The 27,420-nt window shown below is 35.2% G+C and overlaps 1 protein-coding gene across 1 annotated transcript in view; it reads left to right on the forward strand.

The window, feature by feature from the left end:
• The window catches only part of Malrd1 (MAM and LDL receptor class A domain containing 1), a 463,630-nt gene that overhangs the window by 157,069 nt on the left and 279,141 nt on the right, over positions 1 to 27,420 (forward strand). The window contains exon 13 of the mRNA XM_050152697.1: positions 1,583 to 1,874. Within this exon, the coding sequence (XP_050008654.1) occupies positions 1,583 to 1,874 (292 nt within the window). The remainder of the gene's footprint in view (positions 1 to 1,582; positions 1,875 to 27,420) is intronic.

Raw genomic sequence — 27,420 nt, forward strand, 5'->3', positions numbered from 1 at the left:
TGGCTCTCAAGGATGACAAATATTTGTATGAGGTAAGTAGAACAACAAGAAATTTTTGGTAAAATTATGTGTGTTCTTTCACTTTATGGGATATCTTTGATCAAAGAAAATAAAATTGTTTTTCTCTTTCATTATGAAAAGCAGGTAGCAGAGAGAATACTGAAATTCTTTAGATAATGAAGATTTTAATAAAAATATTTAGAAGACTTAATATTTTACAGATGTTTATTCCTTCTTACCCTGGGAGTAGTTTTTGTTTTCATCAATAGTCTCCCAGGAAACAAAGGTGAGGGGGTTGTTTCCATATAAACCTATTGGCATGATTTAAAAATATCTTAAGATACAGATAGAAAATACGTGTTTCATTGTCTTTATATTAATGAGAATGTAAAGCAGAACATTGGCTAGGGATGCTTGTAGCTGCCTGGGATTCACACAGCAGAAGGTCACAAAGCTGATCCTGAATTCCTTGTATCTGCTGATTTATGAGATCCATCCAGTCCCTTTTATTCATCACTAAAATAAGTAATCTAGATAAGTTTTTGTGTCCCAGAAAAAACCATCATAAAATTTGTCTTGGAAAAACTAATTAGTGGAGATAATTTTACAAAGAAAAACACTTGGAGATTTTATCAGCTATGGAATTTGGATATTCACGTCCATGGCTCTCCCCTTAGTCCAAGCTTCTGTAATAATCCATTACATATATTAGTTAACCATATCTTTCACTATTGAAGTACATTCCTTCTATTTCTCCAGAGTATTCTCTGCACAATTGTTGATGTTTCAATAGTGTATTCTTCTTGTATAAAGAGTTCCTTCTGTAATCATTTTCTCTCAGACACCTGGCAAAAGAAAAGCCTTTAAAAGCTCTGAATCATTATTGTTTAGAACCCATTTTCTTCTGTCTCCCAGAATTTTCCTTCCCTCTCTTCTACCACATCAGAATGACTGATAATCTAGTAAACTCTGTCTCTTACATTTTGGAATATGAATCGCTTGAAATAGCAGTTTTATTAGTTTTAGAAGTTCCAGGGTCTGTTCTCTTGGTGCCTCTTTCTAGTATCCTAAGTAAAATCTGGTAAGAGCAACTCTGCAGGGTTTGCTCTGTGGAATCCCTTGTCCTATAGCACTAAAAATGTGCTTCTATTATAGGAGTGTAGTGGAATAAGCAAAATACTCCTTGGTAATTCAACATAAACACCCATTTGGGCCATAATGAAGTCACTCTCATGTGTCACCAGTCCATTAGTGAAGACAGAGATGTCGTGACACAAAGTTTCTGTTCGTGCTTGAACATTGAAGGTTAATTGCCAACATGGGGATTTTAGAGAGGAATTTTGCTTTAGAAATAGAAAAATAAATCTTTTTCATCTTCTTCTGAATTTCTATTCAACTTTATTATACTATCTTCCCTGCATGTATCTATTCTGCCTTTATTCAGTACTAAAGTGCTTAGGAATCAATAGACTGTACCCATCTAACTTGCCTTCCATATCTGTTAGTAAAGAAAAGGATATTGAAATTTTTTGAAGTGGAAATAATTATACTTATCATTTGTAATGTTCTGTTCTTGCTACAGATAATTTTTAATTATCACATGTATGGTCCTGGCAGTAGGAACCTCATCTTGCTCCAAGTGACAGTCACAAACCACACAAAGACACTGCTCAATCTCATTGAAGAACAAGGCAATTTCTGGCAGAGAAAAGAATTGTTGTTGTCTAGTGATGAAGACTTTCGACTCAAATTTGAAGGCAGAGTTGGGGAAGGCTACCCTGGCAATATCGCCCTTGATGACATTGTGCTTACAAAGGGATGTCTGCCATCTCTCGGCTTCACAGAGGAAGACTTGGCTCCTCCCCTTCCAACAGGTGTGTTTTCAGTTCTACTTCCTTTGTGTTTTTATAGGTTGTAGGGCAGAAGATAAGGAAATGGATGAAAATGAAATAAATTCCTAGTTATGCATTGCTTCATAATGAAAAAAATGCTTTAAAACTAAAATCTATTTTACAAGCCTTTACTTAAAAATTGTCTCCCAAATTTTCTCCAAGCTCTATTGTATTTAGTAGTTTCTGGGTTCTCTGTGGAGACAACCCTGTCTTAGATAAGTCGAATACTGGAAGACTCTATTGAAAGGCATCTGATTTCAAATCAGATCAGTCTTAAGTAAATAGTCTTATATATTTTAACAAAATATGAAGAAAATCAAGAGCAGAGAGAGATTTTCTGTTTTAATTACACATTATTCTTGTTATATGCTTTTCCAGGCACAATGAGGTTACCTTCTATGAAAACTATCAGTAAGATGAAAGCCATGCATATCAATAGTGGTGTTAACACATCTAAGGTGCTGACTATCATAGCTTAACCACAGGGTACACTGCAGTGCAACAGATGCTCACTGATAAGAGCTACTGCTTCCTGCAACAGGAGAGTGCCACACTGTGCAGTGATACCCTAAGTTAAGTTCAAACTGCGAAATGTTTAAAATGGTTTCCGTGGAACGTTAGTTACATCCTCTCATCATAACAAGGGAAAAAAGATTATTAAAACAAAACAAATCACGAGCAGTATGTAATTACTTATTCTTTTTAGACCAATAGATGTATTTATTTGAATTTCTGAATGTATACATTGAAATACTTGATGGTTTAGAATGTCCACATGTTGTTTTATCCTGGAATATTTAGTGATTTCTTAAAAATACCATTGACATTCACTGAGTTAGCAACTTCCAATATATTATGGCAATGTTAGAGAATACTGTGAATCCTATGAATCTACACACTGGTGATATAAAAATAGCTTATTATGATAAAATGATAAAAGATATTTTGCCAATTGCATTGTAATAGATGTTAAAATGTAACTATGTGTTTAGTGTAGAAAATGGACATGTTCTCTACTAGTATCTACACCTCTCTTGTACTTAAAAAAAACGAATGTCATCCATACAGAATGAGTTCAATAATTTGTCTGGAATTTTTACTGATCAAAAAAGGGAACTCCATCACTTTCACTTTTTCTTTTCTGTTAATCACAGAGGTGGTATTTAAATATGATTGAGAGAAAGTTTTTACCTGGTTTTCAGTAGACAGTATTACATGCACTTCATCTGCAATAGACCTAACACTGTGTAGAATAGCGTAGAGAATGCAAACTTACCAAGACTATCTAGGGGTAAGTCTGCTTAGACGGGTTATTTGAAATGCCGCCGAGCCTCCTCAGTTAATCCATCTCCAGAGAAAGCATAGCCTTCCTTCATGACTGGAGTATACGAATGCTATCTGTGCTGATGCTATATAAGTCTGTTCTATAAGAAAGTAAGTTCTTGAACTTATTGAAACATAACCTTAAATATTCAAAGTATAAGAGATTACACATTTTTGTTGACCCATCTCAGTTTTCAACTAACAACTACTAAAAGGAATACAAGGAAAATAAATTAAAATGTATTGGGGTATATTGAGACCTTAAACTTATAAAATATTTCTACTAAAAAAAGGTAGTTAAAATATTTGAAGAAGTAAACAATTGTTCTAAAGTAACACTAATTATATATTAATTATGAAGCTAATAGCATATGTGAATAATGTTAAACTCTTTGTTTATCCTTACATTATTTAATGTGTATTAAGGTTTGTGATTAGTGAAGCACAGGAAGGATTGATCTGTTGCTGAAGTACTTGTCTCCAAGTGTGAGGGACTGAGATTTGTCCCTAGAAGAAGTGGAGCTGTGTGTGTGTGCGGCTTCCCGAGGAGAAGTGGTAGTGTGCATTTAGAAACCCACAGCTGGTAATGCTATGCTGAGGAGACAGAAAATGACAGATCAATAGGGTTAGCCTGCTGGGTTAGCCTGATCATTGAAGACTAGGAGCAGTGAGAGATCCTGTCTCAAGAAACACAAAACCAAATGGACAAAAAATACAATGTAGGTGACTCCTGTGGAACAATGCCTGATACTGACTTCTGGCTTTCATATGTACAAATTTACATATACACACATATGCATACATATATATTTGTACCAACACACACATTCCTACACTCACATTGCACACACACACACACATATATATATATTAGTTTTGATCAATAGTAAATAAAATAATCTATACTATGAGGCTATATAAATAACTCTGCCGTTAAAAGCATTTGCTACAGGTTCAGTTCTCAATACCCACATGATTCACAACTGTCTTTAACTCTAGTTTCTGGAGGTCTGCCACATGTTTCTGGCCTCACATACCAGATACACATGTGGTACTTATATATACATATACACAGGCACACATTCATAATCAAAAAACATATTTAGAAAAGAAATTGGGTTCTTTATAACAAGTCAGTGAGGCAGAGAAAAATTTCAAAAGCACCATAATATCTTTTGGGCTATGATTAAATCCTGAGGATGTATAAAAATCCTCATGAGTGTGTTTATAGGATGTCTAATTTGAGACATTTGGTAGATGTGTAGGAATCTGAAACCATGCTTCTGCTCATCTGAGGAAATGACCCCTTCTGCTTAAGGTCCGCCTGATACAGTAGGATTATATGAAGAATATGGTAGAGAGATTATACTCGAAGGAGCATTCTGAAAATGAAGATGAAATAATTAACATTTTAATAGCTATCCAATTGTAATGCTTACATGTAAGTGAAGAAGATAAAATTAATGGGCATGCTATTTATTTGCTTTCTTGTAATTTTTAAATGGATGCTTAACTACATTCAGAAACTAGACCAATGCATTCATAAGCACACCCATTAAGAGTGAAATCTTGGAGAATTAATGTGAAATTGATATGAAATATTGACTTCACTGTGAGTTTAGGGGATCCTGGTATTTTAAGAAGAGTTGGCATCTTAACCAAATGAAAATCTGAATGGATTCATTATATCTTAATGAAAGTTGCATTAAGAGAGTTAAGAGGTATCATTCTTGGCACTGGAGGCTTTACTTGACAGCATGGATGCTTAGTTGGAGCATCATCTCCCACGTTATGTGGTGACATCTTCTTATGTATTTTAGGAAACTTTTATAGTAGCAGGTTTCCAAATAGTTCTTCAAAATACCTCTAGTGTTGCTTGTCCACCCCATATTGCTCTTTTATACTTCTATCACCTTCCTCCCCATTTAATCCTCCTATTCTAGTTTCCCCATTATGTCTTCATAACACTATATTCTATTCTCCCTTTGTTGGAAGATCCCATCTTCTCCCCTGATCTCTTGCTAGGTACCTACATCTATAGTTATTATGATTTTAGCACACAATGAAAATGCAAAAGCAAACATTTACATATAAGAGAAAACATACACTATTTGTCTTTTGAGGTCTTGGCTACCTTACTTAGTCAGTATGATCTTTTTCTAGCTCTATCCACTTAATTGCAAACTGAATAATTTTTTTGCAATAATTACTTGCAATTTGAATAATTTCATATTAAACAGTTAAATAATATCCCATTGTGTAAATACACCACATCATCATTATCCATTCAGCAGTTGATGAATATCCACACTCTTTCTGATTTCTGCCTATTATGAATAGAGCAGCAATGAAAATGAATGAACAAGTATCTCTGTAAGAAGGTGTAGAGTCCTTTGAGTATATGTTGAAGAGTGGTATGGCAGCATCTTCAGCCATATCAGTTCTCAGCTTCCCAAGGATTCTCCACATTGAGTTGCATAATGAATGTACCAGTTTGTATGCCCACCAGCAGTGAATGAGTGTTTCCCTTCCCCATCATCCTTGCCAGTATGTGTTATTATTTGTTTTCTTGGTCTTCCATTCTTACTGGAGGAAGATGAACTCTCAAAGTAGTTTAAAATTACAATTCCCTGATTACTAGAAAAATAAAGAAAAAATAAAGGATGAAACCAAGCAAGTTGAGCAGTTATGGGAAACAAACCAGTAATCAGTGTCCTCTCTAGCAGTTACATGAACAAGCCAGTAAACAGTGCCCTCTGTGGCAGTCATGGGAACAAGGCAGTAAGCAATGCCCTCTGTGGTTCTGCTTCAGTCCCTACCTTCACCCAGCTATCTCCCATGAGTACCTTTCTTGTCTTCTCTTGATGGTGAAATATAATTTGTAAGCCAAAGGAACCATACACCAGAAAAAATAAAATAAAACAAAGCAAAAGAAAAAAGATAGCATGATTCCTTATGAAGATGCAATTGGACCAAATCTAGAAGCAATGATCAAAAGAGACCAAGGATTTTATTACTAAAGTGATGCCATTATTGATCCCTTGAAAATTTAAAGTCTTATTTAAGAGATTTATTTAATAGCAGTTTTAGTAATTGCTAAATAAAAAAGTATACAAATAGTTGTTAAATGAAATTTAATGATAAAAAGGAAGCCACTATTCATTCTTCTTTGAAATGCCCTGGTACAAATTGAGCCACTATTATATTTTCATCTTTTTGATAGATACTTTATGAAGTCTAATATAATAAAAGAAGGGAATATTTTGAATACCTGTTTATGGTTTTGGGTTTAATCAATTTTGCTTTTCCCAAATAAAGTTTCATAATAAATTTCTTTTAGGATATACACATTACAATAAAAGTGTAAAGCAGATTTAGGTAAATCACATATTTGAAATGATTAGAGCTGTTTTTTTTTTTTGTTTTTTGTCTTTTTCTGTAAATATTGAAAACCCTTCTTTTTCTTTTTGTTGATATTAACTCATAGTAAAAGTGCTTCTTTTCTTAACATAAACATGGTTATGAAATGTTTTATCTATTATTCATTTTTTTGAAATATTTGCCTATAGAAAAAAATGCTGCTTCTTCCTGATAAGGATGTAGGCACATAATCATTCAAAATTCTGATTACACGTGGCATGATAATGTGTTGTACACTGCACATGATGTTCAGGGTAAAATGAATGTGTCCGGAGGCAGAGACATGCCCTTGGATCTCAGTACAGCTTGTTAGCTCTGTGTAGTGCCAAACTCACTTCTCTAACTCTAATTTTTCTCTTCTAAAAAATGTAGATCTGAAAGAATCTGAGTGAGCCGTTGAAAACTGAGGAAATGCTATATAATGTCTTCAACAATATGTGGGTGTCAGTGTTTTGTGCTACTTTTTTCTTTTCCGTCCTTTTGTTCCTACTTTGGAGACATTATAAAATTAACTATATGAGAGAATTTTCTTAAAAGCAGGGCCTACCTGCTTTTCTCTCTACATTAATAAAAGCAGATGTCAGATCTTTGAACATCTTGTTCTTTGCAAAGAAACAGCCCTCGTAAAATCTTTAAAATATGTGTTTATTGACTGTCGTGATTTAATTTATGATATGTAACTTAAAATGGTGGAAAAATCATAGTAAAGATTCAGAGGCAGATTGACATGATAACCACTGAAGGATAAAAGAGACAGAAAAGAAACCAGAGACTGCAGGATTTAAACTTAGGGACATTTTAAAAGATTCTTGAGAGTCACAGATGTTAATGCCATAGTTATCTGTGCATGGTATGGATAAGGAAGATGAACGATTTTTTTCCATTTAAAAATATTTATTTATTTTATATCCTGACTGAAATTCCATTCCATTTTCTCCTCTTAATCTATCCCCCAACCTCCTCTCTGCTGACACGTCCCCTGCACCACCTTTTTGTATTCAGAAAATGACAGGCCATTCATGGATAGCTACAAAACATAGCCTATCCAGTTGTAGTAAAACTATGTGCTTTGGCTTGTGTTAAGGCTAGGCAAGGCAACCTAGTATCAGGAATAGGGACCCAAAAGTCAATAAAAGAGTCAAAGACAACCCCTGCTCCCGCTGTTGGAATTCCCCCACGAAGACCAAGCTACACTACTGTCACATATGCAGAGGACCTAGGTCAGTCCCCTGAAGATTCCCTGGTTGTTGGTTCATCTCCGTGAGTCCCTATGAGTCCAGGTTAGTTGGTTCCGTGGCATTTTTGTGAAGCCCTTGACCACTCTGGCTCCTACAATTCTTCCTCTCTCTCTTCAGCAGGATTCCCTGAGTTTAGCCTAATGTTTGGCCATGGGCCTCTGCATCTGTTTCCTCCAGGTCCTGAATGAAGCCTATCTGCTGACTACTGGCCTAGGCACTAATCTATGAATATAGCAGAATCACTTTAGGCATCATTACATTGACTTTTTTCCAGTTGTGTTTGGTTCTATCCTAGGTCTTTGGGGCTCCCAGGCTCTGGGTCCTGGTGCTCCAGGAAGGGTCAGGGTGAACTCACTCTCATGTTATTGGTCTCAGGTTGGGCCAGTCATTGGTTGGCCACTCTCACAATCTCTGTGTCACCCTTATCCCATACATTTCGTAGGCAGGCTGTAGGTTGAATGTTATGTGGCTGGGTTGGTGTCTCAATCCATCCACTGGTAGTTTTGCTTGGTCACACGTGGTGTCCAGTTCAGGCTATACATCCCATTTTGCTAGAAGTCTTAGCTGGGGTCATCCTTGTAGATTCCTGGGGGTTTCACCTCTATCATGTTTCTGCCTGACCCTAACTAAAACGAACCATTTTCCAGTTGGCTTTCTCAGGACTCTTCCTTCACTTCACCCCTCCCTGATCACTCATGTTCTCATTCTCAGCTCCCCACAGTTCACCCATGAAATATCTTCTAGTTCCCCTTCCTAATGAGATCCAAGTGTCCCACTTGAACCCTCCTTTTTGGCTAGCCTCTCTGGGTATGTGGATTGTATTATGGTTATCCTTTACAACTAATATATGCTTAGAAGTGTGAACATACTGTTTTAAATTCCATGTTCTTTAGGTCTTTGAAGTGTTTGAAGACCATCTATCTATGTAAAATAAATCTCTGCATGACCTTGAAAACATATCTAACATGACTACAAGTTTGATTGTTATAGATGACTAACTACCAATCTCTCTTTCTTTATTATCCTAAAAAACTATCAATGACTTAAACTTAAGATCACATTTTTAAGCAAACTGTATAGATACAATACCTTAAATAAGAGTAGAAACATATATATACATATATATAACAAAAATCACCTTAAATGTGTATCAATATATAAAAATCTATACCAATGTCAAATAATTGAAGCTTGTAGTTGTTTAAAAGTAAATTCAAAATTCAGTCCTTTATCAATCATGTCTATACCATGGTCCCCCCTTTTTCCTTCAGAAAGAGATCCCTGAATCGATTCTTCTTCGTTCAGCTTTTTTCCTGAGAGTTATCAATAGGAATTATAATCAATCTGTCTAAAAGATGGCAAACATCCATAAGCCACTGAATGACCAAAACCAATCCACCTCATTTCTTGGGAATGCAGGTGTTGTATTCTCTAAATTGTTTTCTTCTGAATGGGGGTGTCAGTATCTTTAGGGGACCCTGAGAAAATTTGGATAATGGTCAAGCCCAGAAGAGTTAGTTACATTATTTTTGTTTAGTCTCTGTGTAATGGGAAGCTGTAGAGCTTATCTGAAGTCTTGGCTGGATAGTTGTGAAGCTAGATCATCTCAGCTAGCTGCTTTGAAGATGTTTTGAGAGGCTGGATGACCTGGGACACTTGGTTTCAATAGTGTCTGGTACTTTTTTTTTTCTGAAATTAATATCAGTATATAATATGTGATATGCACATCATTTAAAGATGATTTTTTTTGTTTGAGCAGGTCAAAGTCATCTATTAACTTTCATAAGCCTGTTTGCACTGTATAGCCAGACTGTGTATCTAGATACTCTCTGTAATTCCCATATTTATGTGGCTTAATTTTTCTTATATTACTTTACTCTCTCATTAAAGACTTTACCATTATTTTAAAACAGTTTATTTTTCTAGTACTGTCTATATACATTTTCTCCTTACTTAAGCATCTAGGCACTTTTTTAAACACACCATAACCTGTTTAGAGGTTTTCTCGGCCTGGACCTGAATTTTTGTGAGTCTTCAGCCTTCTCTGACTATGTAATTCAAGCCTTAATCTACTAAGTAATATCTAGGCCTTCTGCTACATAGCACCTCATCATGGCCTGGCTGCTGACTCAACCCACTTTAGTTTGGTGACAGTGGAGCCTCATGCCTACATGCCTGGCCTGGAGCCGATCTATCTGCCGCAAATCTTATAGGCACTTATGTCACCCAGTAGTCCAGTAGCTTGCCATCCACTGCTTATAATCCCCATTTATACGCTAGGTAGCATGTCTTCTTAAAAGACTTGCAAGCACAGAGCCTACTTGGAATTTTTTTTTCTGGCTTTCTCAGGTCCTAGATGGCTTTCTGTCTCCAAAATTGGGCACCATATATAACAAGTTTTTTTTTTCTGTTCCACCAGCCAGCTTCTAAATTGTGACATGGAGCCTTATAGTTAGTTATGAGATTCAGCCTTAGATTAGGTTTTTCCCATTGACTGTTATAACTTAAACTGATCTGCTTCTATTAATTTACGTTTTATCATATGGCTTTTTACTTTTCTTTAATTCCATATGTCTGACTCCCTCCATGTCTTGTTAGCATCTCCTGTGTGCTTCAATTATCTCCTCTTCCTCCTTTCTCTGCCTGGAAGTCCTACCTATACCCCTTTAGAAACTATTGGCCATTCAACACTTTATTAAGCCAATCATAGTAATTTATCTTCACACAGTATACAAATATCCCACAACAGTGATGCTTGAATCTGTAGTGCATGTTTTCTTACTCAGATTTTCCATTTCCTGAATTCCCTCAGTTTGTGTTTTCTTTATTGCTTCTATTTCAATATTCATTTAAGCAACTGATTATGGTATTATTTAAGGGATTTGTTGATTTCTTAGATAATTTTGTTTGTTTGTTTTCTTTTATTTCATTTCTTTAAGAGAGTTTTCCATTTCCTCCTTAAAGATCTTTATCATTATCATGAAGTCGGTTTTAATATAATTTTCTTGTGCTTTGGCTGTGTTGGAATATTCAGCTCTTGCAGTAGTGGAAAGGCTGGTCTCCAGTGGTTACATGTTACCCTGGCTGTTGCTGTTTGTGATCTTACACTTGTGTTTAGTCTTCTGTATTAGGAGTAATTATAATTCTAGGTGACCATTTCTGGATTTATCTTTGTAGGATGAGAGTTTCCTTCCTTTGTCTCTAGTTCCTCTATGGTTTTCTTGATCCCACGGCCTGTAATTGAGTCTCCACTCATGTTGGGGGCTGGACTTCTGAAGGCCTAGATGGCTTGTGGTTTAGCAGGGGTTGCTGACCCCATTTGGGGCTGAAGTTCTGACTATGTATGTGTGTGGCCTATGATCTGGCTAGGGGTTCTCCGAGGTTCAGATGCTGACCTGGCTTCTGTTTGGGTAGGAGGCTTATTTTCAGTGAGTTGGCCTGACTTCTGTGGTTCAGGATGCTGGCCTTGTCTCAGGGTTTTGTTTGAGCAGGCCTGTCTTCAGATAGAGTGAAGGCCTCTGCCAGAGGTATGGGTATATGCTGATGAGGAGAGGAGAGACATTTGGAATTCTGCTGGGCCAGCACAGGTGGGGTAAGGGGTTGTCTTACCTGGGGTTCAGGATGCTGGCCTAGCCTCTGCAGACTTGGAAGCTTCCTCCAGAGGTGTTGACTGAAAGATGTTTACCTTATACATACAGAAGTATTGTGAAATGATTTTCGAGTTAATGTTTGCCTGGTAGAACACAACTTAGTTTTAATACTCAAGCTTCATAAAGTGACTTATTTTACTTTTCCCTATGTTTTTGTTATATTATTTAAACTATAAAATATATTTATATCACCAAAAATCCACTAGGAAACTTTTTATTGCAATATTTACTACGCAATAACATGGAGAGCCTTTTAACGTCCATTTCATTTGTACCTAGTAGGCAGAGGTATTCTGAAGTTTCATGGAGAGGAAAGGAGGATGTTCCTCGTTGATGCTATCACAGCAATTTTACACAGTTTAGCAGATAAAACTCAGAATTTAGAGTGAAAATATAGGTCATCTTGGAAATTGAAGACTGGACTATTCTACTGGTTAGATTTTCACAGAAAATGCGAGAGCACCCACTTACCAGTCAAAACAATTGGTAACTAGTCTGTTTCTTATCACCTTGGATAGTGAAAAAGCAATTGAACTGAATGGAATTCAGTATGTTACTGTTCACTTAGCATAAGTTACTGTTTGTCCTTGGAAACTGCTTGAGCAGCTATTTCAAAAGGCTATAATTTTGTCATCTTTATCGCCTTCCCAAAGAAAGCTCATTTTAATGTGTGCATGTTCTATCTACTTTTTAAATGTTTTCAATAACTCCAATTGCATATATAAATGCATTGCTGCTTTCTAAATGCCTTAGAAATTTAAGCATTACACACAGTCCAGTAAAGTACAGGCTCAGAAACTCAGTGTTTTGTAATACAGAATATATTTTAATATCCTAGATATAATATTATATAGTCTTCCAGTTTGTAAAGTTTAAATTCAATTTATGTTAATACTATGACCCATGTCAGATAAATTAAAATTTTGAATTTAACAATCTACTTGATAAATATCCACATTAAAATTTTGTTGGTTGGTATGAATCTCTGTAGTACAATTGCTACAGTAAGCTCTTCTTGGTTGTGAAAAATCCGGGGAACATATTTTAGGAAAAAGTTTTTTTGCAGAGCAAATACAGTTATATTGTAATTTATTATTATATAAGCGGTTTCTGTTATCTCCTCTGAAACTTATCAATAGAAGCAGACACATATACACACATATGTTTATGTGTGCTGATGGTTGCTAACTGGTAGGTTATGGCATCGAGACTCAGCTAAGACAACAGTCCTTTTCAGTCCATCATCTTCATGGTACAAGGTAGCAGTGTGAACCCTCCAGATAGCAATAAGTGTGAATGGGTTTTTGAAAGTGGCTCAGAGCTGAGCGTCAGCTGTAATCTATGGCATAGCTATTTAAACTGTGGATCATATGCCCATATGAGATCATATAAATGAAAGTGAAAGTCGTGAAAAAGAATCAGCAACAGTAAAAGGTTCTAAATACACATGGGCAAAAATTAAATGATCGAACACATAGTTAATGTGGGACGTTTCCAGCAGTTCTCAGCTGTGATCATGTAAGTCTCCCTGCATCTTTGATTCAGAACACATGACAAAGATGTGTTTCAATTGGCACATTCTAACAGCATACAGCACCAACAAATTGCCAGAACCACTTGAATTCAGATCCCTAACTATTGTGTGTTATTACTTGCAGGGATTTCACTTATGTAAAATGGTTTTAGCTATGAATAAGTATAATAGTTTAATGACAAAACCCAAAATTTTTAAGTATTTTCTATCATCATTTCAGAGGTTAGTAAGTAGATAGTTAGTATATCAATGGTTTGTAGTATATTCAAGTGTGTTTAACTGTTATTTGAGTTTCATTAAAAAATTATTAAACAAAATTTGTCTTGGTCTCAGCAAAAATTTCTAACAATCTCTGACATGGTCTTAAACATACTTTTTATATTATGTATTTTTGGAAAGTGGCTTTTTAAATATTGATGACTATAAAGTCAAAATATCAATCAAGTTTGAAAACTGTTGGCAATTCTCTAAATCCTGAAGGTATCAAAATTTCAGCCAAGATTCATTTTTTATGTAAAATTAAATAAGCATATACACCTAGTTAGCATCAAAATGTGCTTTGCCTTTAATATATATATATATATATATATATGACAAAAATTGTTTTAAAATAAATTTCCTGTGCTTATCAGTAAACATTTTATTTTATACGTGTTTTATATACCTGAATACCTAGGCATATGAAAGATTGTTTTACAAATGAGGCATGGTCATGATTTGAAACATTCATGAAGCTCTTGTATAAGAACTGTTTCTGGAGGTTGTCAAAAAGACGATTGAAACTTGAAATTAGCCAGAATCAAGTCACAGAATCACAGTAAAACATTCTGGGAAATTGTATATGTTCTGAGCAGCTTCAAATTCAGCTGAAAATTGTAAATCAGCTCAGAAGACACCAGCTAAATCTCCTAACAGTTGTGGAGAGGGCGCCTGTAATCAGATTGGTGACTACCCTGATTGTCATCACAGAACCTTTACCCAGTAAATGATGGAAGCAGATACAGAAATCCACAGCCAAATGTTGGGTTGAGCTTAGGGAGTCCAATTGAAGAGAGGAAGGAGCGACTATAGAGCAAGGGGTGACAGGACTGCAACAGGGAAACCCACAGAGACAGCTGACCTGAGCTCATGTCCACTAACCTACCCTGGACTGATTGATAGCCAGGGAACCTGCAAGGGACCGACCTAGGCCCTCTGTATGTGGGTGAGTTGTATAGCTTGGTCTATTTGTGGGGCCCCTAGCAGGAGGACAAGGATCAGTCCCTGGTGCATGAGCTGGTTTTTTGGAACCCATTCTCTATAGTGGGATGCCTTGTTCATCCTTGCTGCAGGAGGAAGGGGCGTGGTCCTGCCTCAACTTGATAAGCTATGCTTTGTTGACTCTCATGGGAGGAGTTACTCTTTCTGAAGAGTGGATGGGTAGATAGAAAAAAAGCTGGGGAAGGGAAGCAGGAGAAGGGGAGAGAGAAGGGAGGGAAAACTGTGGTTGGTATGTAATATAAATTGATTTAAAAAAAAAGAACCAGAAGGCACATAAAGAGGGCAGTTAACAGTCTCTGTCATGGTATAAAAATAATCGACAGTGGAAGTGTCGCAAGGAGAATTGCATGCACTGTGACACTATACACTTTCTATTGGAAGATTGGGAATGTGCTTATAACATCATTGACGAGAAGAAATGTGGTAATGAAATATAATACATTATTAGTCACTATTGATTAAATATCGACAATAAAATTCAAACCAGAAAACTCCAAGTCAGAAATTGTTTCAAATCACAATTTTCTCCATTTTTGTCAAGCTCAACATGTTCAAAAATTTTATCCCAAAGTAACTTCATCTTATATTTAAAAAATTATTACACTGATTGACCATCTGTCTTTGAAACACCAGATTAACCTCAAAATATAATGTATTTAGCTTTCTGAGTTTGTAGACTTATTTATACTCTAATTTAAAATTCTTAAGAACTCAATGACTAGATTTTACCCTGTTTGAAGTTGCTTCTGTGTCTTGACCTAGACCATGCTAATGTAAAACAATACGAGTATGGATTAATAAAGATGGAAAATAATCTTTAATTTTACAAAAGCCTAACTGAAGATAAGAAATTCTCTCATGTAATTTATGAGATACATTTTTATTAAGATTCTGATGATATTCTGATTCTGTTGATTAAAGCTGCCATAGTATTAGAGTTTTTATTAAATACAAAAACTCACAAATAATGAACACATATGGTTTTCTGATATAGTTTAAGGAATGCAGGACCCTTTATTAACACATATAGTTTACTTTTTTTACTGGTATATTTCCATTGCAAATGATATAATTTTCATCTTTCTTCTACATCTATTAAAACACTTGTTTTTTGTTTGTTTATATAGTTTTTTATATTAATAGACTTTGAACAAAGTCTTTGCATTTTGATGGAAAATTTTTCAAGGATTTCCATATCTGACATAATTAAATTTTGATTGTAAATTAGTGAAGGATTTTGTGCCTTGGTTTTTGAGAAATACTGGTCTATAGTTTTGTTTTATTTACACCATCTATTCCTCTTTGAGTTAATATTAGTAATAACTCCATAGAATATATGCCAAAATCCTCTTGTGCTTTATAATTCCTATTCTTTTTTCTTAAATATCAGATAGAAATAAAAAGTTAAATTCTTACCTAAAAATTCTGTGGAAAAGTTATTGATTATGGATTTAATTTGTATAAAATATATACATTATCAACCTTTCTGTTTCCTCTTGGAAGTACAAGTAGAAATAATTTTTGAAAAAATGTATTCATTCCACCAACATTTTCTAATTTATGTATATTTTATAAACATTCTCATGATAGTCCTTTATTGTCCTTTTAAAGTTTATAGACTATGCAATGATATTTTGTATTACTATTGATTTGTCTCCTAGTTACACTTGTTTTAGCTATCAAATTCTATAGACAATGTTTTAGAAATTTTATTAATATTGTCAAAGAATTCATTTTATTGAAGTTTTTATTTGTCTTCTTTTGTAAATATCTTTATTATTATCTCCCATTTATTAATTTTGATTTAAAGTTGATTTTAGTGTTAGGAATGTACCTGTGTTAAGTTTTACCTGAACTAGGTTTTCTATCTCTTTAAAGACACAGATCATTCATTCATTTATGTATTGACTTTTTTGTTTACTTTTCAAAATCATGAATAGCACATATAAAGTAAGAATAATTGGAAAAACTTACAATCACTAATTTTATTCCCCAGTGTTTACTGCAATAGAAGTTATACGGGGAGTTTAGCATCTGTTGGAAGACAGAGAATTAGAAAAAATGTCTTTCTGTGTCAGTAAAGTGTCACAGAAGTCTATATACTACTGCAGTTGAATTTGAAAAAAAAAAAGATTGGAAAAAGCAGGAAGAGGCCACTCCATAATGAACTGAATATGCAGAGAGTTAAATGTAGAAAGATACTGTACAGTTAAGGAAATGGTGTGTTTTCTCCTGTGGGTCTTTAGATTTTGTAAGAATAGTATAATTATCTACTGTGGAAGGTCTTAAATGCCATCTTTAAGGAATATGAGCTTTGATCTGTGGAGTGTTGTGACTTTGGAGAACAGTAAAGCATTTGAGTCATTGAAGGTGATATAATTTATTTGTTAACTAAAAAGATAATAGGAACTGCTATCCTGTGGGATTAATTAGAGGAAGGGCATATGATGATGATGAACTATTCCAGATAATTGATAATGCCTGCCTGAGTGGAAGCAATGCAGGGGGATGAAGTGTATTTGAAAAGTAATAGGTAGAAGTAATATGCATTGGTGGCTATGCAATAGAGACAGAGACAGAAGAGGGGGTGGGTGTATGGGGAGAAGGAAGGGAGACGGAATAAGCATATTGAACACAAGATCTCCTGGGCTCTTAGAGACATCCAGAGGTTAGTAAGACCCTGAATTTCTGTGTGTGTTGAATTTTAGGTATCACCCAAAGGACTGTCTGGAAGACAAACAAGTTAAGCGTTGGAAATATAAGGCCGTAAGTCAGGAAATAAAAGGTTCCTATAGATTCTGATTAAATGGCAGACTGTATTTGAAGGGACTTAAAGCCATAAGTGAAAGTGATGAATCTATTTACAATGAAAATTGAGATTGACAAAAAGAACCAGAGAAATTATATTTTATTATTCATATATATATATATATATATATATATATATATATATTCTATTATTATTTAAGGATTAAATTTAATCATTCTACGTATATTGTCCAGAATGTTAACTGGGGATGTGAAACCAAAGCTGACATAGGACAGTCTTCATAACCAATGAAGACCATGCAGGAGTGTGTCATCATGAGTATGTCATGTCATGAGTACGTCAGTCATCTTGCCCATTATGTACTTGGCCTACTCCCTCTTTCTGACATCACACAGACCATGGTAAAGACAGAGTTCTCCACATCCACAAAGCACCCATCACCAGCAGGAGAAATTATCCCTTACCCCAGTATTTTTCTAAGTTTACATGTCCTCTGTCCTTGGAAATTTTTTTTTTGTTTGATTAGCTTCATGGTGGCATTCAGCTGTAACACAGATGTGACCATCTAACTCTGTCCTCCTTTTCATCTGCAACTGTATACTAGCCCAGTCTTTTATATTATATGTACCAGATTCCTTTATTAGAGTATATCCACTGTGTAAAATGACATGTCTCATTGTTATATTTCCACACATTTCTTCCATATAAATTGACTGACAGTTACTGAAAATATTTTAAAGTATGATTTTTCAATAAACATGTAATGAACGGGCAAGATAATTGGCACATCGATCTCAGATTTGTGTGTGTGTGTGTGTTGGGAACATTCCTAGTCATCTTTAGTAATTATTTTTAATATTCAACTAAATTTTGTAAAACACAATATTAAGTTGTATTGTATTTCTTGAACCCATTTTATGTCTCAATCTCCATGAACCACACAAATGAATTTCTAGTATGTACAGCTCACAGGACTGTTTTCCATCAGTTTGGGCATATGCCAAAAATGGATTTTCCTTTAATTATTTTTCTATTTATTCCATCATGATGCCTAGTAAAGGCAGCTCAGGAAAGGATGTTTTAATATGGCTGATAGTTTTGGTGTGTTCAGTCCATGGTGACTGTTTCTGGGCTATGGTGTGAGAAGCAGAATTTCTCCACAGCACCATGTGTGGTGAGGGCTCCTGCTATGCAAAAATCAGCGTGAGAGAAGACAAAGGAACAAGGGCAAAGCATTCTCTCCCCTCCCACCACCCAGGACATTCCCCCAGAAAGCTAATTCTTGCAGGAAGGCTCCCATCCCTGCTCCAAATGCTTCATGCTATAAATCCTGAGGGGATTATTCCACTGATTTGGCCAAAGCTCTTGTTATCTAATTCCTTCTAGAAACATCCTGATGTGCATGCCTTGAGTTGTGTGTTACCAATCTCTTAGGACTATTGGCTCAATCAAATTTATAATCCCTATTCACCATCACAGCTCTCCTGATTTGTCCACTGTAAAGAATGTTCTTGGGAAGCATTTTTTACTTGAGAAACAACAGATTTTCTGCAGCATTTTTCATCTATTACTGAGAAGCAGAAAAATTTTCTCATTGTATTTTCAGGCTTTCCTGTCCACTGTCACTGACCTTCATATTGACTAAGTTTCCACAAAAACTATTCAGCAACATGTAGTACAGGCATGGCAAGTCTTACATGACGGCAATTTTGTAAATAATTGCATATATTTGGTATCATTTATTACATAAATTCTCCTATAATTTATAACACTATATTTTGGTTCCTACAATTTAACATGTTATAATTCTTTGCTTTCTGAAATTTGTTTGAAAAATTTAGTAGTTTTCTATTGAAGAATTTTTTTTAAACAGAGAGAATAGAGAAAAATTTTTTAAAGGGCTCCAGTTTCTTTGTACAATTCTTTTCATTTTTATAGCAAGAGCTAATGTGTATGAAATCAGAGACAATAAAAACTAATGTCAGGTATGCATTAGAAGGCATGGCTATTTTATCTTAATAAAATATTCATAAAATTCAATCTAGTTTGTATCGTAGCTGTATTGCTTCAACACTATAACATTAAAGATTGAAAGCATGCAAATATCATTTGCATATATTACAAGGCTTGCAGTGCTTCTAATCTGAAGAAAAAATGCTTAGCAAATCCCTGCAGTGCATTCCATTTTCCAGTAGTGAATGAGGCCAAGTTTGCTGCAAGCACATTAGCCAAATGCCTTACCTATAAATAGCTTTCCCACAAAGAGCAGTGTATTTCATCTCTGTTGTTTTCTTGATTATGTTGTTTTATAAATAAGGCTATTGTTAATGTTTTGCAACAAAAGACAACATGAGATTCAGGACAAATATGCTTTGAATTGAGGAACATTTTGCTAAATTTTTGGAAGATATTAAATATTGTTTTTCAAAGTTATAAAACTTCTTTATGTATATATTTTAGTGTGCTTATTTGACAATTAACTTGTAAAAACTGAAATTCAAAACAGCTCTTTTATTTTTTTCCCTGAACACAAAAATTTGTCTCTGTTCTTAAATTTTGTTTGTCTTTAATAATTGAGGCCTATTTCAGCAATTGAAGAATGATACACTTATTAGTGTTTAAAAGCAAAACAAATCCCAAACCTCAAGATAGACTTTGTTAAAGTTTGATATTCAAAGTGAACGACCCAGATAAATCCAGACCCATCTAGCTGGAAGAGAAGAGCCAAAAATCTAGTTTAGCTGATTCAGTGACTCTGTTTCAGGAACTAGCTGAAGATAAAGTTAGATTATAATCTTGAGAATAATCTTGAGAAACAGGGAGTTACCCCCTTGTGATTATCACTGGTATTTTTGGAATTTTCCAATGACCCCTCCTACCCTCTTTGGATTACTGGGTTAGGGTTTCTTCCCCTAAATACCCCTTCTCCCAGCTACTCGGGGTCGAACTCTCTACCCCTGCTTGGGAAATCAATTTCAGTCCCAGTGCACTGGCTCCTGTCATGTCAATAAACCTCATGTGATTGCAGCAAGGACGGTCTCTCCTGAGTTCCTGGGGGGGTCGTGTTATTCTGAGACTTGAGTGAGAGTCTCCCCACTCCGGAGGTCTTTCAAAAGCAGTGCTGCTTACTGGCTTTGTGGGAGCCTAGGCAGTTTGGATGCTCACCTTACTAGACCTGGATGGAGGTGGGTGGTCCTTGGACTTCCCACAGGGCAGGGAACCATGATTGCTCTTTGGGCTGACAAGGGAGGGAGACTTGATTGGGGGAGGGGGAAGGAAATGGGAGGCAGTGGCGGGGAGGAGGCAGAAATCTTTAATAAATAAATTAATAAATAAATAAATTAATTAATTAAAAGCAGTGCTGATCTGTTTGTCTATTGCATGCTACATTTTGGGTTAGCCAGTGGTTGACAGATGAAAGCACTGGCATTTATCTGTGTCCTGTGTCTGTTTTGGGATCAATACAATAAAAGGTGAACTTAGTTATTATTTGCTATATAGACAGAGTCCATATATGGGTCCATTCTACCTTGAGTAAAGGTCAGAAAATTGGAACTTACTTCTCTTCCTTCTAGGTTATTGTCAACAGTTCAGACAACAGGTGTGGCTAGTAGCCAGACCTGGTATTTCAGGTATAAAGAAGTAGATCTGCTCTTAGTCAAACAAAGGTCAAGGCTCCATTCCACCCTGATTTAGATGAGAGAGTTCTGCTTTCTCAAGGTTATTTTCAAAATATCGGGTAACCTGTGACTAACGTGTGCAGGCATGGTATGTCAGGTATTAAGAAGTAGATGTGTTTCAACCTCAAACAAAAGTCTAAGGATCCAACTAGGTTCCTACTCCCTTAGGGATATAACAATGGATTCTACTAAGGGAGTGGTTTTTTTTTTTTTTTTTTGTCATTATTAGCCTTTTGTTTTTTTTCTCTTTTTTATTTATTTATTAAAGATTTCTGACTCTTCCCCGCCACAGCCTCCCTTTTCCCTCCCCATCCCCCAATCAAGTCCCCCTCCCTCATCAGTCCAAAGAGCAATCAAGTTTCCCTGCCCTGTGGGAAGTCCAAGGACCACCCACCTCCATCCAGGTCTAGTAAGGTGAGCATCCACGAAACTGCCTAGGCTCCCACGAAACCAATAGGTACAGTAGGATCAAAAACCCAGTGCCATTGTTCTTGAGGTCTCAGTAGTCCTCATTGTCCACTATGTTCAGCGAGACCGGTTTTGACCCAGGTTTTTTCAGACCCAGGCCAGCTGGCCTTGGTGAGTTCCCAATAGAACATCCCCATTGTCTCATTGTATGGGTGCATCCCTCACGGTCCTGAGTTCCTTGCTCGTGCTCTCTCTCCTTCTGCTCCTGATTTGGACCTTGAGATTTCTGTCCGGTGCTCCAATGTGGGTCTCTGTCTGTGACCAGGGAGTGGTTTGTGTACACAATGTTTCTTTCTAAGGCATGAGCCTTGTCTTCTTTTAGCAGCAGAATGTTTAACTAAGAATTTAGCCAGCAATACTTCAACTGGTCTGTTCATTCCTTATATCACGTAAGTGTACTTTTTTATGTTACTCTTGCCTTTTGTGGTTGGGGTATTTAAGCAAATGGAAATTAAACAGCCGGTGATTTTAAATATTCACTGGAACTCCCTCCTGATACTATGCTGTGCTTCTATTTATTATTTTCACTTGCATCGTCATTTTCTTTACTTATTTTTCTAATCCTGATACCCCTACCCTGATAAGTGACATCCTTGTTAAAGTTAGTCGCTGACACTATATGAACACAAACAAATTGACATATGTTCTATTGCTTATTTATTTTTATTTTATGTACGTGAGTGTTTTTCCTCCAGTACGTGTATACATATATATCTGTGTATATATCTTATGTATAATACCTATGGCAGCCGCAAGAGGATTTTGGATCCCTTGGGACTGGAGTTATATATGTTTATGAGATTTTGTAGAAAGTGGGAATTGAACCATTGTCCTCTACAATAGTAGCAAGTACTCTTAGCTACAGAATCACTTCTCTAACTCCTGACATACCCCCCCCCGCGCCGCCTTTGTTATTTTTGATTTTTTTGTGTTTTTTTTTGTTTGTTTGTTTGTTTTTTCAAGACATGGTTTCTCTGTAGCTTTGGAGCCTGTCCTGAAACTAGCTCTTGTAGACCTGGCTGGCCTCAAACTCACAGAGATCCGCCTGCTTCTGCCCCCCGAGTGCTGGGAATAAAGGCGTGAGCCATCACCGCCCAGTTTTGATACTTTTTCTTAATTGCATTTCTTCTTAATTATCATATATATGATATATATATCCTAGTAACCTCAACACTCAATTATCCGGAAGACTATATATATAACCTCAACACTCAATTATCCGGAAGGCTCAGAAAATAAGCCATCAGTTAGATTTAATAAAATTCCACCAGACACAAGCATTTCATACTGTTTACTAAAGATATTCAGTGTTTTCTGTAGACATTGAAAGAATGCTGAACATTTCAATTTTGCTCAATAATGATGTTTTTACCTTCCTTTAGTGAGAAATCTCTTTCCATTAGCTACTACATATTATTAAATCTTTTAATGTGGAATATTGATATCAGGATAAGATAGTGACATGATCAAATAATACTGTCAACAAATTTGTTTTCCTAGTCAGATAGTCTAAGTAAAATGAATCTTTCTTGAAAGACAGCCTGTCAAAAAAAAAAAAAAGAAGTGAAAATAATGAATTAAGTCTGTACTATTAAAAATGAATAAATTAGGGCTGGAGAGATGGCTAGGTGGTTAAGAGCGCTGTCTGCTCCTCCAGAGGTCCTGAATTCAATTCCCAGCAACCACATGGTGGCTCCAAACCATCTGTAATGAGATCTGGCGCCCTCCTCTGGAGTTTGGGTATACCTGGAGGCAGAAAGTTGTAAACATAATAAATAAATATATCTTTAAAAAAAGAAAAAAAGTTTTTTAAAATAAATAAATTATATCACTAGTTAATGCCTTTCCAAAACAGAAACTCCTAGTTCTATTGCAGATACTGGTGAATTACACAAAGCATTAAGGAAGAAATCATATCATTTTTTACACATAGTTTGTCTTATCATTGTTCATTCTTTGTGGCCAATAAGCACATATAATCAAAACCAGATGTAGATAAGATAAATAAAGTCCAAAGTTGCCCATGGCATAAATACAGATATCCTCAATCAACATCAAGAAACAACCCAAACACTTTATATTAAAAATAGAATCATTCACCACCACCAAGGACAGTTTAGTCCATGTCTATAAGTCAGTGCAACAATAGAAAAATGAAGTACATGAGCAATCATATCTACAGGCTACAAATGAAAACTTACATATGTATATCAATAAATTCATAATGAACAATCAAGCAATGGCAGAAACTGTGAGAAAGTTGGAAACAGAACTTATCCAACTTGGCAAAGCCTATTATAACTCCTTTAGAAAACAGAGCACTTAAGCGAACTTATCATCTCACTACTCCTTTTCTACACCTTCCACAAAGTCCAAGCTAACTCAAAAAGACAAGGAAATGAACATATTTAGGTTGAGAAAGTAGTTAAAAAAGACTGTCTTAATTGATAAATTTGAACAAGTACATAGAAGCCAAATTTTCTTTCTTTCTTTCTTTCTTTCTTTCTTTCTTTCTTTCTTTTTTTTTTTTTTTTTTTTTTTTTTTTTTTTTTTTTTTTTTTTTTTTTTTTTTTTTTTTTTTTTTTTTGGTTTTCCAAGACAGGGTTTCTCTGTAGCTTTGGTTCCTGTAATGGAACTAGCTCATGTAGACCAGGCTGGCCTCGAACTCCCAGAGATCCGCCTGCCTCTGCCTCCCGAGTGCTAGGATTAAAGGTGTGTGCCACCACCACCCGGCTAAGCAATGTTTTCTTAAAGGTGATAACAAACACCATGTAAATGTCTTAAAAAACAACTGTCAGAGGGAGAGAGAGATTTGCATTGAAATTTGTACATTTAACAACAGCTAAAACAAGGTTAAAATGGGAAAGATAGTTTCAAACATTACAAGAGTATTTGCAATAGTTAAAAAGTTAACTTTCATAGAAATATTAATGAATAAATAAAAAAATAACCTACTGGTAATACCTTAAGATTTATCCATATCATATGGTAAAATTATATGGCTATTTTTTATAGCTTGTGACAAATCTGATTTATGTCCCACAGAACACTAAACTCCAACTTTTGAAAGTATGTGTTGAGTTTTTCTTTATTGGGACAAAAAACTATTGGTAGTTTTAGTGATGAGTACACCATAAATTAATATGTCATTTCATCCAGTCACATCCATTATGAACAAATAATAAGTCATAAAATAATATAGGCTCCTAGAAAGTCAAATAATCTCTTTATCAGCCTGTCAGGCCCCACCATGACATAGCAATGATGAGGTGTCTAAAGAGTTAAATGTGTTGTTCTTTTTGTACTACAGGCTAAGGTGGAGGTGATCATGGGTCAATGTGGTGAAGAATTGATTAAAGAAATATTTATATTCTAAAGCAATATTTAAGTTATAGTGTTTGACTACATTCAAAGCAATTCTTAGATTTTGTGGTTTAAGCACAAACAATAAATTTAATTATCTTACCAGTTATCAGAATAGGTTGATGTTTTATATATAGAGAAACACTAATTGTATGTGCTTAAAATCTAAAAAGATCATAACAATTTATGATATTAGAAGTACCAACATTTCAAGAAATATATTTATATTTTATATTTTTATTAATATATAGTGATGCTTACATTTTGTAGTATATTTATTTAATTTCTTGTTTGTTGAATATGAGAATGTCTATGCTATTACTGAATGTGTATAAAAGGGAGTGAGGATGCAAGTAGAATAATCCCAAAGTAGCTCCAAAAGATTCCAGTTATTATTTTCATGGAACAGGAATGAGAAATCCAACCTCAAGGTGTGGAGTGTTGGGCCAAGAGAGCACTGGGTGGGCCAGCAGTTTACTCTGGGTACCCAAAAGGTCACACCCTAACCTGGTTCAACCTCTTAAAGGTCATTGGCTGAAGGAGGTTCCCCAACACCTCCCCCATTTGTATAAATAAGAGAGTTTCAAACCCAATACAAAACTATATACACTAGGGACAGATATCCAGTATAAAATTAGGATTATAGTCAGCATAAATAATATTAAGCAAGGAATATGTGTTTATTATTTTAATAAACATTTTATCTGAAAGAGTCTAAGTTTTGCATTGGAAATGGCTTGGCTAAATTATAAGAGGGAGGTAACTACAACTATCTTATCTTTAACCCCATTGAAGGCCTGAGAAGGGAAATAATGTTACTTGACTAGGCAGGGAGTGCAATTAAGCAGCTTCCAAAATGTGCAATATATGACAGAGACAACTGGCTACCTTAGCAATCATGCAAAGTCTCATTTGCAATGTTGAAGCAACCAGCTTTGGCTGAGACCTCGAGTAATTGACAGACCACTTTTAGAAGCAGGAACAATTTTATAGTCATTTTACACTGTTTTGGCAAGGTTTGACAGTCTTCTTCTTTTTTTTTTTTTTTTTTTTTTTTTGTATCTTGTTTATTTAGTCCAGATACCATATACTTTGTCAGTTGTTGAGGAATGGGCAGGTTTTTTGACCAAAGGTCAGTTGTGTCAAGAAGAAAAAAAAACTTTAAGCGAAGTGTCTTTGGTGCTGTTAGTGTGTCTTATGTCAACAGAACCCTAAGTTATTTAAATGCCATGTTTTACAGATCTTTGAAGTAGTTGAAGATTATATAGCTATGTAGATGTAGTAATGGGAGCAGTGGGCTGCGTTCCCGCCCAGCTCTCACGGCTAGCTTTACCTGAAATAATTACACAGAAACTGTTTTCTTTCTTTCTTTCTTCCTTTCTTTCTTTCTTTCTTTCTTTCTTTCTTTCTTTCTTTCTTTCTTTCTTTCTTTCTTTCTTTCTTAAAGATTTCTGTCTCTTCCCCACCATGTATTCTTTTAAACACTGCCTGGCCCATTAGTTCCAGCCTCTTATTGGCTAACTCTCACATCTTGATTAACCCATTTCTAATAATCTGTGTAGTACCACAAGGTGGCAGCTTACCAGGAAAGATCTTAACCTGCATCTATCTCTGAGAGGAGAATCGTGGTGACTGCCGGACTCGGCTTCTTTCTCCCAGCATTGTGTTCTGTCTACTCCGCCTACCTAATTTTCTGTCCTATTAAAGGGCCAAGGCAGTTTCTTTATTAAACAATGAAATCAACACAAAACAGAAGACTCTCCCACATCATGTAGAATACAATATCTATGTATCTAAAGAACATAATTAATTTAACTATAAGTATAACAAACATGAATGACTATTGACCTATAATACTTAGTACCTATATAACTTAAAGACTAAAACTTTATATTAGAATTTTAAACTATCTGTAAGTAATCTGTAGCAAATGAGGACAATGACCTCAAAATGTGAACAATTTTAATCAGAGGGAGAAATATATAATGCAATATGATAAATATATCCTAAAAATTGTTTCAATATATAAAATGTCTTAAACAGAGGTAGAAACATGCATACATATAATCTGACAAAGTAACTATATATAGGTGTACAAATATTGTAAACAGAAATAAGAAATATAATTTGAACTTGTATCAATACCCAAGAATCTATACCAATATAGATTTTCCATAAATAATAGCTCACAAGTATTGACTCTATTTATTATTATTACTATTATTATTATTATTATCATTATTATTACTGTGAGTAAGTTTACACTAAATTGCCTATTAATGGAGAGTCAGTGCCCAATGTACCACACAGAGGTTCCAAAAAGGACGTGAACTGGTCCACATAACCCACATTGGGTGCCATATGTTACTAAAAATGTAAAAAGGGGGTGAAGATACGAGTCAAATAATCCCAAGATAGCTCAAAAAGATTACAGTTATTATTCTTTATTGTAGGAAAAAACTCACAAAACAGAAACAAAAAAAAATGCAACCTCAAGGTGTAGAGCATGGGAACAAGAGAGAGTTCTGGGCAGGCTGGCGGTTTTCTCTGGCTGCCCGTCTTGGACCAGCCTCTCAAATGTATTTGGATAAAGGAGATTTCCCACCACTCTGTAATGAGTTTTCAGCTTTTATTTTCTTGTTATATGGTATTCTGTCCTGAAATCTTAAGTCTCTGTGGTTCTTTTTAGTGAAATCTGTGGAGAGAAACAACAAATGAATCTTGGCTTTGGAGGGAACTGGTGATTAGTTTCTGTTTTTTTAATTAGTGAGTCAATATCATTAACATTTATATTTTTAGTTTATAAATATTTGCTGGATCCT

Source organism: Alexandromys fortis, unplaced genomic scaffold (assembly GCF_014885135.2).
Source record: "Alexandromys fortis isolate MF-2015 unplaced genomic scaffold, M_Fortis_MF-2015_v1.1 scaffold_54, whole genome shotgun sequence".
In the NCBI taxonomy this organism is placed as follows: domain Eukaryota; kingdom Metazoa; phylum Chordata; class Mammalia; order Rodentia; family Cricetidae; genus Alexandromys; species Alexandromys fortis.